Consider the following 18,466-nt stretch of genomic DNA (forward strand, 5'->3'; position numbering starts at 1 on the left):
CAAACTGAGGATTATTGAGGAAAGGCATAGACTGATTAGCTGAGTGACAAATTCTGTGCACGAGAATGTCAACAAATACATTCTAGGGGAAAAGGAATACTGAAAGGAAGCCTATCTTAAATGAATGGAAGAAGAGAGAGATCTAGGTGTGCAGATACCTTAATCTTATACAGTACAAATACAGGTAGAAATAACCATGAAATGGCCAAATAAAGCAAATTGATACCTGCTTTTTAGCATTTTAATCTAATTTCAAAGAGGTGATAAATTTATACAGAGCATTGGCAAAGCTAAATTTGGAGCACTATTATAGAAAGAATGGAAAGGGTAGAATGAAAAATTTGTTGGTGTTGCCTAATTTGAAAAAGGTGCTGAGTTGGTGTAGTGATCCAGGAGCCGCTGGGTGCATGTAGAGGCAAGGTCATGTAAGGGTTTGGGTTGGATGCACTGGGTGACGGCTTTGCTCACATTTCTGACGACAAAATATTCAACCAAACTGCTGGTTGTACCCACATTGAGGCTATGGCGACAGTTCAGGCAACATTTTAAGATCTGGTCTCTGTTGAAGTTGGCCCCTACGTGTACGAACCGCCTGTTTGAGCCGGCGAAGCAAGATGTCTTGTTTGGGGAATGGGGAAGGAAAGTGCTGGAGAGATCAGGAGACTTGTTCTGGGAAGGGTGTCTTTTTTTGTTATTCGTTCATGGGATGTGGGCATTGCTGGCTAGCCCAGCATATCTTGCCCATCCCTGAGGTATTTAAGAGTCGGTCACATTGCTGTGGATCTGGAGTCACATGTATTCCAGACCAGGTAAGGATGGCAAATTTCCTGTCCCACAGGACATTAGTGAAACAGATGGGTTTTTACGACAATCGACAATTGGTTATGGTCATCATTAGATTTTTAATTCCAGATTTTATTGAATTCAAATTCCACCAACTGTCCTGGAGGGATTTGAACCCAGGTTTCCAGAGCATTACCCTGGGTCTCTGGTTTACCAGTCCAGTGATAATACCACCATGAAACTGCCTTCCTAAATGCCAGATTTGCCAGCTTGGATGAATTCACCCATAGTAGGGACCCATAGTAGATGACGAGGTGTGGAGTGAGGGCCTTTGCCGGGTGAACACCATGTTCTTGTGTGCAAGGCTGGGCTTTATCCAGCTCAAAGTTGTGTTTGGGGCATACTTGACTGAGGTGAAGATGAGCGTTTTTATTCCCCCAGAGGTGGATGATCGGTGTTCCGTGGGGCCTGGCCAATCCCACGCACATGTTCTGGCCCTGTCCCTAACTTGCGAGCTTTTGGGCCCCTTTCTTTAGCACCATGTCAGCGATTCTAAATGTTGAATGGGGGCTGTGTTGTCTGGCTTCCAGATTTAGGGTTTCAGAGTTGTCGGGGCTGCAGATTGGGGTGGAGGTGGATGTTCTTGCCTTCACCTTGTTGATCACGCGGATGCAGGTTCTGTTGGGGTGGAGGTCCCCAACCCCACCCAGCGCCTCGGCATGGTTAGGGGGCCTAATGGAGTTTCTGTACCTGGAGAATGTTAAGAGGGGATCGGCCGAGGGATTCTACCGGAGGTGGTGACCTTTCATTGCCTATTTTAAGGAACTGATCATGGTCAGTTGCTAGGGGGAGGGGTGTGGGGAGGAAGAGGAGAGATTCTGTTGTACGGGTTTGTGTTCTTTCTAATATTTTGTTCTTGTGTGTTATATCGGTGGATTTGTAAAAATTTAAATTTTCTTGTAATATTTGATAAATCGAAAAACTTTATCAAAAACATTTTATAAGAAAGGGACTCTGGTTCAATTCCGGCCTTGTGTGACTGTGTGGAGTTTGCATGTTCTTCCTGTGTCTGCATGAGTTTCCTCCAGTGCTCCGGTTTCCTCCCACAGTCCAAAGGTGCAGGTTAAGTTGATTAGCCACTTTTATAAAAAAAAATGCCCCTTAGTGTCCAAAGACCTGTAGGTTAGGTGGGGTTATGGGAATGGGATGGGGGAGTGTGTCTAGTTATGGTGCTCTTTCAGAGGGTCAGTGCAGACTCAATGGGCTGAATCGCCATTGAGATGCACTGAATGCATTGTAGAGATTCTATGATTGTACCAGGATTGGTCCCAAGTTCAATTGCCAGTCTGCACCGAGCTAACTGATACTGTGGTGCAGTATTTTGTTTGCTGCTGCTAGCTTTTATGACCATAGGTGAAGGAGGGGGCATCCTAGCCCAGGTTGCCCACCTGGGGATGAAACGGTTCCTCGATGGACTGGATATGCCAGTTTTGGGGGAGGAAAGAAAACGGGGCCTGGAAGCACCATTAGAACTGGCCGAGATCATGTAGAGTATCATCCCCGATTCCCATACTGGGGGCTCTGAGGTGTACAGTTCCCGGTAAAAGTCCTCTAAGGTCTTGTTAACCTTGTCTGGGTCCGTTTCTAATGTGGCTCTGATTTGTGCGATCCCTCTAGTGGCTGCCTGCTTTCTCAGGTGGCTGGCTTTGTCTCCGTGTTTGTATAGGGTCCCCCGTGCCTGGTGGAGTTGGTGCACTGCCTTCCTCATGGAGAGCAGGTCAAAGTCCATTTGTAGCTTTTTCCGCTCTGCCAGGAGAGGCCTCGAAGTATTTACGGTCTACCTCCGGTGTGGAGCCGACCAGCTGCTACCTAACCATCCTTTCCTCCCTGTCTCTTTGCGCTTTGAAGGTGATAATTTCCCATCTAATCATGGCCTTTAGCGCCTCCCAGAACGTGGAGGGTGAGACCTCCTCGTTTCTCGGTAGTGTCCAACCTCTATGTGGGGCGTTGGGCCCTTCCCGTCTCCAACCTCACATCCATATAGTGTGGAGCATGGTCGGAGATTACAATTGTGGAGTATTCCATTTTGACCAGTCCTGGAAGCACCGCTTTCCCTACCACAAAGAAGTCAACCCTGGTATATCTTGTGTACTGGAACTCCTCCCCTGGGTGGGTGAGTCTCCAAGGGTCCACAGCCCCCATCTGCGCCATAACATGACCGAGTTCCTTCGCCATGTTTGAGGTCTTCCCTGTTTTGGGGTTTGACCTGTCTGCCCTTGGCTCCTGTACACAGTTAAAGTCCTGTCCCCCCCGCCCCGATTAGTCGGTGCGTCGCTATGTCGAGGATTTCCGCCATAGTCTTTTTAATGAATTTAGTGTTGTCCCAGTTGGGCGCGTACACATTAACGAGTACTACCAGTACCCTGTCCAGGGTCCCGCTGACCATGACGTACCGTCCCCCTGGGTCCGTAACCGTCTTCGTCGCCTTAAACATCGTCCTCTTGTTGATCAGTATTGCTGCCCCCCTGGCCCTCATCCACAGCAGGAATGGTAGGCCTGCCCACCCAGCCCTTTCTTACCCGCAGTCGGTCCTGCTGTCTCGGTGTTTCTCTTGGAGGAAGACAATGTCGGCTTTTATGTTTCATAGGTGGGTGAAGACTCTGGATCTTTTCACTGGGACGTTGAGTCCCCTTGCGTTCCAGGTGACTATCGTGGGAGGGGAGCTTCTATCCCCTCATTCCTGTGGGATTAACCATACTTACCTGGTGGACGCCCCCCGCCCACACTCCAGGGTTTCCCTTTGTTAGGGAGCCATCCAAGATGGCTGCTGTCACTGCTCTCCCCATGCGGCCAGGCCCTGCACTCTAGGGTCTCCCTTTGTCCAAGGGCCATCCAACATGGCTGCTGTCACTGCTCTCCCCATGCGGCCAGGCCCTGCACTCTAGGGTCTCCCTTTGTCCAAGGGCCATCCAACATGGCTGCCCAACGTGCATCTACCATGTGGCAGGCTCCCGCCCGCACTCCAGGGATTCCTTTTCATTTTTTTAATAAATGTTTTTATTCTCCAGTTTCACATTTTCCTCCAAAATTTACACCCCACCCATAAACGGTAACAAATACAAAATCAATCCCCCCAACAATAACAACGATCCCATCCTCCCACCACCCCAAACAACGGCCCACCTGTCAAGATATGCATCCAATACAACAAACCCTCCCACGGTGGAAAGACAAAGCAAAGAAGAAAAGAAAAAAGGAGTCCGGGACCGCCCATGGTCATCATAGAGTCCACTCCTTCCCCCCCGCCACTGCACGCACGCACGCACACACACACACACACACACACACACCCCCTTGGTGGCTCACTCGCCTTCGGTACAGGCCTCCATGAGCGATGAGCCCGAACCAGGTCATATCAGGAGGGTTCCTCCCCCTCCCCCAATAGCTCAGCCAGCATCGCAGCAAAATACTCCGTCGGCCTTGGCCCTTCAACTCCTTCGGGCAGCCCCACAATCCTCAAATTCTGTCGCCTGGACCTGTTTTCCAGGTCTTCCATTTTTCCTCGCAGATCCTTATTAATCTCCATAACCTTCCGCATCTCCTTCCCCATCGACGTAAGTTGATCACCATGCTGCAATAAAGTCTCCTCCACTTCCTTCAGCGCCTCCCCTTGCTCCGCACCTCCGGCACTGCGCTTGCCAACGCCGTTGTCACTGGGGAAATCGCCTCCTCCACCAGCACACTCAAAACCTCCCTCATCTCCTTCCTCATTATCTCCATGTATTTTGTAAACTGCCTTTCGAATTCCGCAGCCATTACCTTAGTTATTTCTTCAGCCTTCAGCAATGCGGCCTCCCCTGATGCTCCAGCCTCCATTTTCCTTGGTGACCCAGCGGTGACCTTTCTACTCCCCAACGAACTTTCAGCTGTTTTCACAGCCGTTTTCTTACTGGACCTCGACATATCCCTTCCCTGTACTTTCTCCCGGCCTTCACCGCCTTCGCTGCCCCTAGGGCTGGGCTTCAATCCCCGACAATGCCGTTCCTGAACGGGAGCCCTCCAACACGTGGCTGCCTCCCGCCCGCCGTCACCAGAAGTCAGCCGTCACCGCTTCTTCAATGGCCTTGCTGAGATATTTTCACAGTTGTTCCCTCTGCTGCTAGAATTCAGCTTTCATAAAGGCCCTCAAGTCAGCTTGAGGCCTTTAAGCTCGCCCTTCCCCCGCCTGCATGCTGGAAGAGGCCTTTGTCTCTGCTGTAGCTTCAGCCAAATCTTTCACTATTTCTGCCGGTCTGGTAACCAAGAAACATACCATTCCTGGGGGAAAATACTCCTCCAATATTCACCTACGCCTTTTCATCAAAATTCCACCCCGTATTGCTTAGAAAAGAGCTCCTTTCTGTAACCTTGGGCAGGAGCTGCCTTGTGTGTGCCCACTTACTCCATGGTGCACACCGGAAGCCAGGGTTTCCCTTTGATAGGGCACCATCCAAGATGGCTGCTGTCACTGCTCTCCCCATGCGGCCGGGCCCCTGCACTCCAGGGTCTCCCTTTGTCCAAGGGCCATCCAACATGGCCGCCCAATGTGCATCCACCATGTGGGTAGGCTCCTGTGCGCCGCAGTCTCCTTTCGCCCAGAGACCATTCTGGGTGCTTGCTTGCAGTGCCTTTTTGCACCAGTGGCCCTTTGTAGCCTCATTGCTGCTCGCGTTCTATTCCTATCTCTCTCCCCCTTCTCCCCCCCCCTCCCTTATCTCTGCACTCCCATGTTCCCCTCTTTTGTCCCCCTTCCCCCAGCTACTATCCCCGTTTGCTCCCCCGTCCTTGTGTGTTTTTCTGTCTCTTCCCCCCCCCCAAGCCTTCCCCACCCTCCCCCGTTGGTGATCCCCCTCCCGGGAATTACTGTCTCGCTTCTCCCTTGCCCACTCTCTGTTGTTACTGCCCGTTCTTTCCCCGTCTTACCCTGCACTCCTCTCGCTTGCCACTTCGCCGCTGTGTTTGTTCTTTTGTACAAGGTCACAATTTCCCATGTGAGGGGGGGGGGGGGGGGGGGGTTTCCTCACTCCTTCACCACACTTCCCTCATCGGCTTGTCGGCATGCCGTCCTGCTTGTCGGCTCCTTGCCAGGGGCCCCTTATTGCTTCCCCTGCTGTCGCTGTTGCAGCCCGCATTCCTCGACAAACCTGTTTGCCTCGGAGGGGCTGTGAAGAAATGTTCTTTGCCTTGGGGTGTGTGTGACCAAGAGCTTCGCTGGGTACAGCATACCAAAGCGTCCGCCGTTGTTGTGTGGGGCTGCTTTTGTCCTATTTTACTCAGCCCGTTTCCTGGCCAGGTCTACCCCACTGGTATATCCTCATATTGTGTCCTTCCCAGCCTCGGTTCTTGGCCTGCCTGGCCCAGCGCAGGATTCTGTCCCAGTCCTAGTACCGGTGCAGTTTGGCTATTACTGCCCTCGGGTGCTCCCCTGCTTTGGGTTTCGAGCGCAGCCCTATCCATTTCTAGTGGGTTGGGGAAGTCTCCCTCCCCACTAAGTTGCCCAGCATCTCGGCCACATATACCGTAGGGTCCTTGCCTTCGATCCCCTCTGGTAGGCCAATAATCCGCATGTTTTGCCTTCTCGAGTGATTCTCTTGATCTTCCACTTTGCCCTTCAGACTGCCCTACTTCGTGACCAACCTCGCCACCTCATTCTCCAGTGTCACGATCTGATCGCTCTGGTCGGTTGCGGCCTTTTCCAACTCTTTGATGGTCGCCTCTTGGGCTTCCAGTTTCTTCTCTGCTGTGCTCAGGACAAGCTGTATTTCGGCCAGGGTCTCGGCCACCACGGCCTCAATGTCCGCTTTTACCTATGCCTTTATCTCCAGCTGGTGCCCCCTCAGCGCCTCGGTGAAGGATGTCTTCCAGTTTCCCCCTGATGCAGGACGAATTTGTCCCTGTCTGTCTTGCTTTTTGTTTTGGCAAAACTTGTGCTCTGCCGCCTCGTAAGCCAGTTGGCTGGTCTGAGTGTGTTCGCCCCTGGCTCCTTCTACTCCTGGTGTCTGTTCTGCCTCCAGCTTGGTTTCCTTCGGGCATTTTTGCTTATAATCCTTCACTTTCTTCCTTCCTCAGTCCTATTTAAGGTTGGGGAATGGATTGCTGCGTCTTTTTGGCGAATTATGTTGAAAAGTGGCTGTTTTTCGGGTCCACGGGTCAAGAGACCTAACATGCGACTGCTCAGCACATTGTCATCACCAGAAGTCCGCATTTCTGGTACTTAGGGGTACAGGTGGCAAGGGATTGGATGCAGCTTCACAAATTAAACGTTTCAAGCTTGGTAAGCAAGGTGAGGGCGAAGCTACCGAGATGGGATAGTCTCCCATGTCGTGAACTGGGCGTGTGCAATCGGTCAGGATGAATACCTTGAGGGCAGCACGGTGGTGCAGTGGTTCCCACTGCTGCCTCTCGGTGGCGAGGTCCCACGTTCGATCCCGGCCCTGGGTCATTGTCCGTGTGGAGTTTGCACATTCTCCCCGTGTTTGCATGGGTTTCGCCCCCACAACCCAAAGATGTGCCAACGCAAAGATCGGTGGATTGGCCACGCTAAATTGCCCCTTTAATTGGAAGAAATTAATTGGGTAAAAAAAAATGAATACCTTGCCACAATTCTTGGTCCTGTTTCAATGTCTGCCGGTGTTTCTACCAAAGGCATTCTTTGGAGGGGTGGACATCATGATGTCCTTGTTTATTTGGGCAGGGAAAGTAGCGAGGATCCGAAGAGAGGGGTCAGCAGGCAGGATGATTGGGGTTGTGGAACCTGATTTACTACTTTTGGGCAGAGAAGGTGCTGGGTTGGAGCGGGGAAATCCTGAGTCACTTTGGGTAAAGATGGAGGCCAGGTCGTGTGAGGAGACAGGATTGCGGGAGCTGGTGATGGCCCCGCTCCCGCTCTCCCCGAGGAAGGTTTTGGGAAACCCGGTGATGGTGGCTATGCTAAAAATATGGAGGCAATAACAGCAGCACTTTAAAACAGGAAGAAGGTCAAGGATGATACCGATCAGCGACAACCATATGTTTGAGCCCGCTAGGGTGGACTCCAGGTTTGGGCGATGGGAGGATAGGGGGGGGGGGGGGGGGGGGGGGGGGGGGGGGGGGGGGGGGGGGGGGGGGGGGGGGGGGGGTGGCAGGAATTGGGGCCTTTATTCCTGGAGGGGCGGTTTGTGATTTTGAGAGGGTTGGGTGGAGAAGTACGGGCTTGCGCAGTCGGAGGCTTTCAAGTACTTGAAAGTCCAAAATTCTGCGAGGAAGGTTTGTTAAAGTTTTCTGTTTATGCCACCTATATCGTTGGTGGAGAGGGTACTGATGCTGGCCTAGTTGGAGGAGAGTAAAACTTCAGGTATCTATGGGAGGCTGCTGCCGAGGACAGGGCTTCGCTGGAGGTGGTTAGGGTGAAATGGGAGGAGTGCTAGGGGGTGAAGTGGAGGAGGGGGTGTGATGTGGGGCTTCACGGAGGGTGAACTCCTTGTTGTGTGCGATGTTCAGGTAGATACAACTGAAGGGGAAGGTGGTGCATCAGGCAACAATGAGGGTAAGGATGAATTGGATGATTGAAAGGGTAGAAGATGAGTGCTAGCAGTGTGGTAGGGGCCCAGCGAATCACTTAGATGTGTTCCGGGCATGTCCTAAGGTAGTGAGCCTTTTGGGGGCTCTTTCTTCAGCATCATGTCGGAGATCTTGGGCAGGGAAGTGGAGCCGGGTCACCTACAAACCATATTCAGGGTGTCAGAACTGCCAGAGTTGCAGGCGGGGGGGGGGGGGGGGGGGGGGGACAGATATTTTAGCCTTCGCCTCGCTGATTACTCGCAGGCAGGCTCTGCTGGAGTAGAAGTCGGTTTGCGTACCCAGTGCCTTGGTATGGCTGGGGGACCTCCTGGAAATTTTGTATTTGGACAAATTTAAATATAGGCTGAGGGGATTGATTGGGAGGTTATATATAAGATGGCAACTGTTTGAGATGTATTTTAAAGAGCTGGTCACTGTCAGCTTTTGGGGGTGTTCATGTTTTTGTATATAACCTTTAAAATGTTAAATAAAAATATTTACAGAAAGAGCTTCACTGATATCTCTCTATCAGGAAAACAAGACATCCATAACTGCTCTGGCTTACAAATGAGTCCAACATGGTTGATTTTTAACTGAGTGCTGAAGTGGCCTGGCAAGCCACTCAGGTGCTTGAGCTATCGGGAAATATAATTGCATTAAAACATTAATTATCAAGTAAAACATCCTAGAAACTGGAAAGAAGTTTCTTGAAGCCTTGCATTCATCTACAGGAAATGAGCAATAAATACCAGCGATGCCACAATGAAAATAAATTTTAAAATGTGGAATTGCTGCCCGATAGGATTTTGGGGAAATACATTTACGGTGAGGGGTTCTGACCCAATCCTCCAAATGCTCAAACTTAAGACTGCCTCTACTGGGCATGTTTTGGTGTCATAGCAGAAGTAGTGTTTTTCTTTGCTACAGTTGGAACTGAACCATGAATTTATGGAAAACCAAAAGTAGACCAAGCAATTGAGTGATTAATATGGATTCTGGTCATACAAAGGAATTGGCGGCACAGTTGCTGAAGGGTGTGTGCTGGAGTTGGTGTACATATCCTCAATTGTGAGGATTGCACAGGCAGTCACTACTGTTACTTAAATAAAGCTGATGGGAGTAATCTTGCTTTGACCTTTTCCATCCCTCTGAAGAATTGAATTGTGTCACTCAAGGTCAGCAATGAGGATTGACAGTTGCTATTCTAGAGAATCCTTGTGCTGGTGTTTGGAAGCAGCCTTGACAGCAGTGCGAAGGGAGCAGGCTCCTGAGCCGGGAGATGTCAGTGTTAGCCAGGTGCACAGGAGTTATGATTTGGCTCTTTAGGTTGCCTTTCCTAAATTCCAGTGAGTGTTGTGGTGTCTGAGCTTTACTTTCTCTTGCAGACAATGGATCAAAGAACCAAACGAGAGAAACTGAAAGAGAAACGAAAAGCCATGTTGAGTGCTAGATTGGCAAAGGTTCGTCAGAGGAAGGTGAAGAAACTGAAAGGCGATGGAATTGAAGACACTGAAGAGCTGCCAGAGCAGAAGGAAGGTGCGAGCAAATTATTGTGCTGGGTAGAGCCCAGAAAATGGGACATGTGGAAGAACACTCAATTAAAAGCACAGAATTCTACTTTTCCATCATTGTCGCTCTATTTATATAAAATATATCCCTACAATGTCAGTAGCATGATACATTACTCACCACGTACCTGGGCAAGGTTCTGCCCTTACAATTCCTTTACAATAAAAGTCTTGATTAATTTACAACTTAGCATGTCATGCGTGTTATCTTTTTTCATGTGCAGATGAAGAGACTGAGGAATTGACATTCACGGCAGCAGAACCAGATGTAACACATAAGGAAGCTACCTGCCTGAGGAATAAGGTGGAGGTCGTAATACAGGAGCGAAAGGACACAAAGCCTGGTGTACCTCATATCCGGGAATGGGACAGAGGGAAAGGTAATCAGATTGGTACTGAATGATGAAAGGATTAAGTTTGGAAAGATGAATAGTTTCTTTTTCAGAAAATGTAGGAGGTTAAATTGGTGTTCTTTAAAGTAGGGATCCACATGAGGGTGGTGGGGCATTATTATGCATGGATTTCCTAGCTTTGCATTCTATGAAATTGACATAGATCAGAATGTGATGGACCATGACAAACATTGAGGTCTGGCATTCTTTACCCCCTCCATTCATTGCATGAGTAAAAGTGCATTGTTTCTACTTACTTTGAGGAAGACAGTGATGGGAGCCAGATTAGGAAGTTGAGGTCAGTAAAGAGGCAGCAACTAAAGCCAGTAAGGTACTAGATAATAAACTCAATGTGACTAAGGGGAAGAGTAGACAGGGAAGAGATGATGAATGCAAAGGGACAGGTGGTCTGAGGTGCATTTGTTTTAATGCGAGAAGTGTAGCAGGTAAGGCAGATGAATTTAGGGCTTGGATTAGTACCTGGGAATATGATGTTATTGGTATTACTGAGACTTTGTTGAGGGAAGGGCAGGACTGGCAACTGAATATCCCAGGGTATAGATGCTTCAGGAGGGATTGGGAGGGAGGTAGAAGGGGTGGAGGAGTTGATTTACTAGTCAGAGATGATATCACAGCTGTGATTATGGAGGGAACTGTGGAGGATTCAAGCACTGAGGCAATATGGGTAGAGCTAAGAAATAGGAAGGGTGCAGTAACATTGTTGGGACTTTACTACAGGCCTCCCAAAAGCGAGCATGAAGTAGAGGTACAAATATGCAGACAGATTATAGAAAAATGTAGGAGCAATAGGGTGGTTGTGATGGGAGATTTTAACTTCCCCAACATTGAATGGGACTCGTGTAGTGTTGGAGGCGTAGATGGAACAGTTTGTAAGGAACATCCAGGAGAGTTTTTTAGAGCAGTATGTAAATAGTCCAACTCGGGAAGGGGCCATACTGGACCTGGTATTGGGGAATGATCCTGGCCAGGTAGTTGAAGTTTCAGTCGGTGATTACTTTGGGAATAGCGATCACAATTCCGTAAGTTTTAGAATATTCATGGACAAAGACGAGAGTGGTCCTAAAGGAAGAGTGCTAAATTGGAGAAAGGCAGAGTATAACAAAATTCGACAGGAGCTATGGCATGTGGATTGGGAGCAGCTGTTTAAGGGTAAATCCACATTTGAAATGTGTGACTCTTTTAAGGAAAGGTTGATTAGTGTGCAGGACAGACATGTCCCTGTGAAAATGAGGGATAGAAATGTCAAGATTAGGGAACCATGGATGACGGGTGGAATTGTGAGACTAGCTAAGATGAAAAAGGAAGCATACATAAGATCGAGGCAACTCAAAACTGATGAAGCTTTGGAAGAATATCGGGAAAGTAGGACGAATCTCAAACGCACAATAAAGAGGGCTAAAAGGGGTCATGAAATATCTTTGGTATCCCAAAAAATCCCAAAGCCTTTTATTCGTATATAAGGAGCAAGAGGGTAACTAGAGAAAGGATTGGCCCACTCAAAGACAAAAGAGGGAATTTATGCATGGAGTCAGAGGAAATGGGTGAGATTCTTAATGAGTACTTTGCATCGGTATTCACCAAGGAGAGGGACATGACGGATGTTGAGGCTAGGGATGGATGTTTAAATACGCAAGGTCAAGTCGTCATACGGAAGGGGGAAGTTTTGGGTATTCTAAAAGGCATTAAGGTGGATAAGTCCCCAGGACCGGATGGGATCTATCACAGGTTACTGAGGGAAGCGAGGGTCGAAATAGCTGGGGCCTTCACAGATATCTTTGCAGCATCCTTGAGCACGGGTGAGGTCCCGGAGGACTGGAGAATTGCTAATGTTATCCCTTTGTTTAAGAAGGGTAGTAGGGATAATCCAGGGAATTATAGACCTGTGAATTTGACGTCAGTGGTAGGCAAACTGTTGGAGAAGATACTGAGGGATAGGATCTATTCACATCTGGAAGAAAATAGATCAGTGATAGGCAGCATGGTTTTGTGCAGGGAAGGTCGTGTCTTACATAGTTAATTGATGAGGGAAGAGCTGTAGATGTCATATACATGGACTTCAGTAAGGCGTTTGATAAAGTTTCCCATGGCAGGTTGATGGAAAAAGTGAAGTCGTATGGGGTTCAGGGTGTACTAGCTAGATGGATAAAGAACTGGCTGGGCAACAGGAGACAGAGAGTAGTGGTGGAAGGGAGTGTCTCAAAATGGAGATGGGTGACTAGTGGTAGTCCACAGGGATCTGTGCTCGGACCACTGTTGTTTGCGATATACAGAAATGATCTGGAGGAAGGTATAGGTGGTCTGATTAGCAAGTTTGCAAATGATACTAAGATTGGTGGAGTTGCAGATAGCGAGGAGGACTGTCAGAGAATACAGCAAAATATAGATAGATTGGAGAGTTGGGCAGAGAAATGGCAGATGGAGTTCAATCCAGGCAAATGCGAGGTGATGCATTTTGGAAGATCTAATTCAAGAGCGGACTATATGGTCAATGGAAGAGTCCTGGGGAAAATTGATGTACAGAGAGATCTGGGAGTTCAGGTCCATTGTACCCTGAAGGTGGCAACGCAGGTCGATAGAGTGGTCAAGAAGGCATACAGCATGCTTGCCTTCATCGGACAGGGTATTGAGTACAAGAGTCGGCAGGTCATGTTGCAATTGTATAGGACTTTGGTTAGGCCACATTTGGAATACTGCATGCAGTTCTGGTCACCACATTACCAGAAGGATGTGGATGCTTTAGAGAGGGTGCAGAGGAGGTTCACCAGGACGTTGCCTGGTATGGAGGGTGCTACGTATGAAGAAAGGTTGAGTAGATTAGGATTGTTTTCGTTGGAAAGACGGAGGTTGAGGGAGGACCTGATTGAGGTCTACAAAATTATGAGAGGTATAGACAGGGTGGATAACAAGAAGCTTTTCCCCCAGAGTGGGGGTGTCAATTACAAGGGGTCACGATTTCAAGGTGAGAGGGGGAAAGTTTTTTACGCAGAGGGTGGTGGGTGCCTGGAACGCTTTGCCAGCGGAGGTGGTAGAGGCGGGCACGATAGCATCATTTAAGATGCATCTAGACAGATATATGAACGGGCGGGGAACAGAGGGAAGTAGACCTTGGAAAATAGGAGACAGGTTTAGATAGAGGATCTGATCGGCGCAGGCTGGGAGGGCCGAAGGGCCTGTTCCTGTGCTGTAATTTTCTTTGTATAACTTTTAACTCATCGTGTTTTATTTTTAATCATTCCAGAGCTACTTTTCGGGCACTGGTCTATGAATCGCCCGGATCCTAGGGATGAGAGGCCATCAGAGTTTGCCCCCCCATCAGAGTATTATAGTGATCTGAAGAGGTCAAATAACCATGGAAGCTGGAAGAAGGGCCATTCCAGATATTCCTCCCAGCAGACTGAGCAAAATGGGCGACAGCAGAACACAAATGTGGGAAATTTGGAACAGGATCCATCTGGAAGAATAAACTCCCTGGATGATATGCTGTCTTACTACAAACATTCAACCTGAGCAGTGATGATCTGCAGGGCAGGGCCATATCAAAAACTGTTCTACCCTTATCCTGGCCAGCCACAAGTTGCAGATCAGGTTAAAATCTTTTACGTGCTACATTCTTGCTGCTTTTGTTGAAATTGTCAGTCCTCATTTCACACTCATGTACTTACAATTATGGGTCTAATCCATTGGACCACATTTAATCTTCTGTTCATATCAATATCACCTTCAATGTATGAACCTTTGCAAGGTTTATCAGTCGAAGTAGTTGGGATGACTGAAGGTTTGGACGGAGATGTGGGTTTTCAGAAGAAAGATGGCTCTGGCACTATGGAGAAGGTGTTGGAAGAAATTTAAATAACCATTTCTTTGATCGGTCATGCAAGGTGGATGGAATTTCTTTAACAGAATGTTTTCTTTTTATCCCCCCTCCTCCCCCTTTCAATAAAATCAAGAGTATGGTCATTTGTCCTAGTGTTGCTGTGCAGTGTAAAAATTAATTTGAAGCATTGGTTTCTCCCTATGCAATGGGTAGTTTGGGGAAGGTGGCATAATGGTAATCCAGGGGTTTTATTACATACCATAACAGCGGTTACACCTCTTATTTGCAGGGTATTTTAGTAAAGATCTCACCTTTGTCCTGCAGTTGAACTGTGGAATGCTTGAAAGGTAGCAAAGTGATTTGCATTTGGATTTTGTTTGTCACGTGTACCAAGGTACAGCGAGCAGCTCAACAGATTGAGTACTCAAAAAGGAAATAAATACATAATAGGGCAACACAAGGTACAGTGTAACTACATAAACACCAGCATGAGGCGAAGCATACAGGGGTGTAGTGTTAATGAGGTCAATCCATAAGAACATTGTTTAGGAGTCTGGTAGCAAGTTGTCTGAAAACTTACAACTCCTGAAACAGCAAATCTTTACAAGCGTTTTTTTAAAAACATATCTGAATCCCACTTAAACCCTTCCACTAACCTATCCTGCCCTTTATAACAGCAATCAGTCTGGCATTTCCTTGCCCCTCAGAAGGATGTGGCTGTGTTGGGCATTTTGATCAAGGAAACTGGGTATTTTTCAAAAAGGTACCTACTGTAGTTGTGCTTTGTTAACATAAGGTTACCACCCAGCATAGGCACCAGGTGCACTGCATGCCAATATTTGGACATTTCCCTCTGCGCCGGATGCCAGTGTATTCCCATCTCAAAGACAAGTGAACCAGGACCAGATAAAATTCGGCATTGTCACACGTGACAGCAGTTGCATCCCAGTCCACACTGCTGGCTGAATGAGTAAGCAAGATAGACATTGCTGTGATGGAACACTGCTTCCAAACCTTCATAAGTGAGGGTGAAGACAGCATCAATAGAGCAGCTGCAGGCCCTTGTTCATCTTTACCATTCATGGGCACCAGCTGAAAATGAAGTGGTAGAGCACAGGAGCAATCATCATCCTGCTGTGTTCCTGATACTAGTCATCTGGCTGCAGAGGCAGTAGGTAGGGGTTACAGGGAAATCAGTATGACACAGTCACTTATCTTGACCTGCTTTGATTTCCCTTCACCGTTACAGGCTACAACTTTGTGTAGCAGACACACACTAACAGAGGAGATTTCCCCACACTTCTAACAAGGCATTCACAACATACAACACACTGCACAAACAACCCCGTGCTTCAATCTTTATTTTTATAATACCACTTGCTCCAAAATATTCATGAACTTTTAATATAACACTCCATATTGACAAATGCCTTTGACTTAAAAAAAACTGGAAAAGCTGCGAACGAGTCACTATATTGCTTTCTGTGGCAGTTTTCCAGTATGTTTTGTAGCTGGTCAGGTTCAAAAAACCATCACGTTTATAGCTTGCAAACTGTTCAAGTTATCTTGCATGTCAAGCTTATAGACCCAAGATACCACAAGACTTATATAGCAGCACTCCATCTGGTCCAGTGCTTGATAGGTAGCCAATATTTCAACTGGGCACAACTGAAAGATCAAACAGACCTAATGTCAAGCAGTCTGCCAACACAGTTCTGTGTGTGTGACAGCTGCCACAGCAGAGACACTAGATGCCAGTAACGCATTTGGTAACTAATGGGTGATGTATTTACAAGCTGTGCTGGAGACATCTAGGTGTCAATTATCATCACTGCATCCAGTCTCTACCCCATTGTTAAACTTCTCAAATCCAATACTGATGAATACCTGAACGTTGATACTGGGAGCCCAAGTAGACTGCTTCACCTCAGGATCCCAGGTTTAACAGTGCATTGGCGTGAATGAACTCTCTTCCATCTAATTCACTGATTTTATTTCTTAAGAGCAAGGTCTTTTATCACATGACATTTAACATTAGCAAAATTAGCTGTGCCAGAGAGCAGAGGATAAACTATGCATTTGCTTTAGTTGCAATCTGCATCAGAGATAGATAGTTCAGTTTGATTTATTTATTGGGGGGGGGGGGGGGGGGGGGAGATTTGCTTGCATCCGAATGAACTGCTCCCGCATGGTGAAATGGTAATACTTTGAAACAATTTTTTCCTAATGTTTGTAGTTGTAAAGACTAAAACAGTCACCCAAGCACAGTTCATCTCAATCCAAAGCTCTTCACCAGGAGAATTTGGCTGTTGAAAATAAAAAGATGCTTGGCTTTTAAGAATAGCACCTCATGCTGATTGGGTGTGGGAAAATCCAGTGTGCACCACTCAGTGGAACATATGGTCAAGACAAATGTTATCTGCCACCCAAGCCACATTTAGAGGATCAAGTCCCAAACTCCTGCTACCTTCAGTTTACTTTTCATGCCTTGTAGCAAGAAAATTATTTTCTCTGGGATAAGGAATACAAACAGGGTTGGAAAAATCTGCCTTGTACATAATTAATTATACCTTTGAGCCCTAGTGATGACTATCATAGCTTGGAGGAGTCCAAGACTAAGAAACTAAGGTTCACAGATTTTACATTAGCAGAGTTATGGGACAGTACAGGTTGCTGTACATATGAAGCATAGAGCAAAGCTTCACAACTAGACTAGACCATTCCCAAAGCATAATAAATCTTGCACTAATATTCTAGGAAAATGCATGGCAGTAAAGCCGTGGTGCTCACATTTGCAGGTTACCTCACATGAACTGCTTGAAAGTATGCAGACGTGCCAGGCCAATGTGACTAAAAAGGGTTCATTCAGACAGAACAGCAAGGGTCAAGGTTCCATTTATGTGGTCGATTGTTGCGGTGCAAATACACAATGTTACTAGAGTTCATGGCAAGAGTCTGTATTAGTCTGGTAATTGTCTTCCAGCAGTCTTGCCCAGTTAAGTCCTATCCATCCCAGCCTATTTTCTCACCCCCATATACATGCTTCTTCCCAATCAGCTTTTTTTTTCCTGCTTTCCCAATAGACAAGAGTCCAAATGCAACCACTGCTGGCAGCCCAGCATTCTCACCTGGTAGGTGGTTGAGCCTCCTGGACTGTACTATGAGCGCTACATCCAGAACAGAGGTCCGAACATGCACTCAATCAGCCAGAATATCATTGAAATGGTACAATTCAGATCAGTAGTTGGGTTGAACATATAATCTTTCAGCAACCAATCAGCCCATTACTCCTATTTCTCTGAAATTTAGTTTCTGGACGTACAAGTAAAATGGGACAGCTGAGAAGTACCGCCAAATTTGAAAATCATCTTTGGTTAGGACGACAAGATCCACAGGTGCAGAGTTACGCTCGAATTAGGACCCTTTGATCTCTTTCCCTCCCACAGCTCCGTTTGCCCTTTTTTCCCCAATGGGGAGAGCAAGTCCAAATATGAGCAAGTTGCCCTCAACATTCCAACAGTAGCTGTGTGCCGGGTGTGGCAGAGGGTACACTGCATGGACCATATTGTGAGCATTAACATCCAGAAACAAAAGTCATGCAAAGGCAACACAGTCAGCCAACCCATAATACCAGCGATTTCACTGATAGGAGGGGCTGCAACAACAGAAAAAAAACAAATGGCAAGATATAAATAATATTTCACACAGGAGTTAGTTATGAAGCTAAAGCATCTCGTTTCGATCCTTTTGGTTTTTTTTTTTTTAGCTGAGGTCCATTGTTTCTGTACTACTCGCTGATGTGTTGTCTTTCTGAATGCTTTCAAAAATGGCCGCCATTTCTGGATTGGACCGGATCTGCGACTGGAACTCCGCCATCAGCGCACTCTTCTCGGCCTCTGGGATGGTGAGTAAAGCTGCTACCGCCCTCATTGCTGAGCGTTTCAGCTCGTCCTGCTTCTCAAATTCCTGCTTCACCGAGTTAGCCTTTACCTGCAAGAGAAGGCAAAACAACATTTTACTTGTAAATGTGGATCTGGCAATGTGCAGAAATACAAACGGGAGTCAATCAAGGTCATGTTAAACCTGCAGAAACCGATCACTTCTCGTGGCGGTCAGGCAGTGAGTTGTTGTACATCTGGTGGCTCGCTTGAGGTGGAATTTCTTGCTCCTTTTTTACCCGTTTTAAGGGGTGTTTGCTGGTAAAGGTGCATGAGCACAGAGGAATTGCAGTACTCCATTGGTGGGGTCAGTTTATGGCTTACCAGACAAGGAATGTAATGAGTAAAAGTCAGCAGCCTGGATGAGTTTGA

At 47.4% G+C, this 18,466-nt stretch overlaps 2 protein-coding genes across 2 annotated transcripts in view; one reads left to right on the forward strand and one right to left on the reverse strand.

Annotated features, from left to right (window-relative positions):
* The window catches only part of ccdc174 (coiled-coil domain containing 174), a 33,229-nt gene extending 18,920 nt beyond the window's left edge, over nucleotides 1–14,309 (forward strand). The window contains exons 9-11 of the mRNA XM_038810783.1: nucleotides 9,747–9,897; nucleotides 10,154–10,309; nucleotides 13,581–14,309. Coding sequence (XP_038666711.1) covers nucleotides 9,747–9,897; nucleotides 10,154–10,309; nucleotides 13,581–13,849 — 576 coding nt within the window. The 3' untranslated portion in view covers nucleotides 13,850–14,309. The remainder of the gene's footprint in view (nucleotides 1–9,746; nucleotides 9,898–10,153; nucleotides 10,310–13,580) is intronic.
* Nucleotides 14,310–15,500: 1,191 nt separating this feature from the next.
* The window catches only part of LOC119973157 (cullin-associated NEDD8-dissociated protein 1-like), a 55,225-nt gene continuing 52,259 nt past the window's right edge, over nucleotides 15,501–18,466 (reverse strand). The window contains exon 15 of the mRNA XM_038810782.1: nucleotides 15,501–18,146. Coding sequence (XP_038666710.1) covers nucleotides 17,919–18,146 — 228 coding nt within the window. The 3' untranslated portion in view covers nucleotides 15,501–17,918. The remainder of the gene's footprint in view (nucleotides 18,147–18,466) is intronic.

This window comes from Scyliorhinus canicula, chromosome 11 (assembly GCF_902713615.1).
Source record: "Scyliorhinus canicula chromosome 11, sScyCan1.1, whole genome shotgun sequence".
In the NCBI taxonomy this organism is placed as follows: domain Eukaryota; kingdom Metazoa; phylum Chordata; class Chondrichthyes; order Carcharhiniformes; family Scyliorhinidae; genus Scyliorhinus; species Scyliorhinus canicula.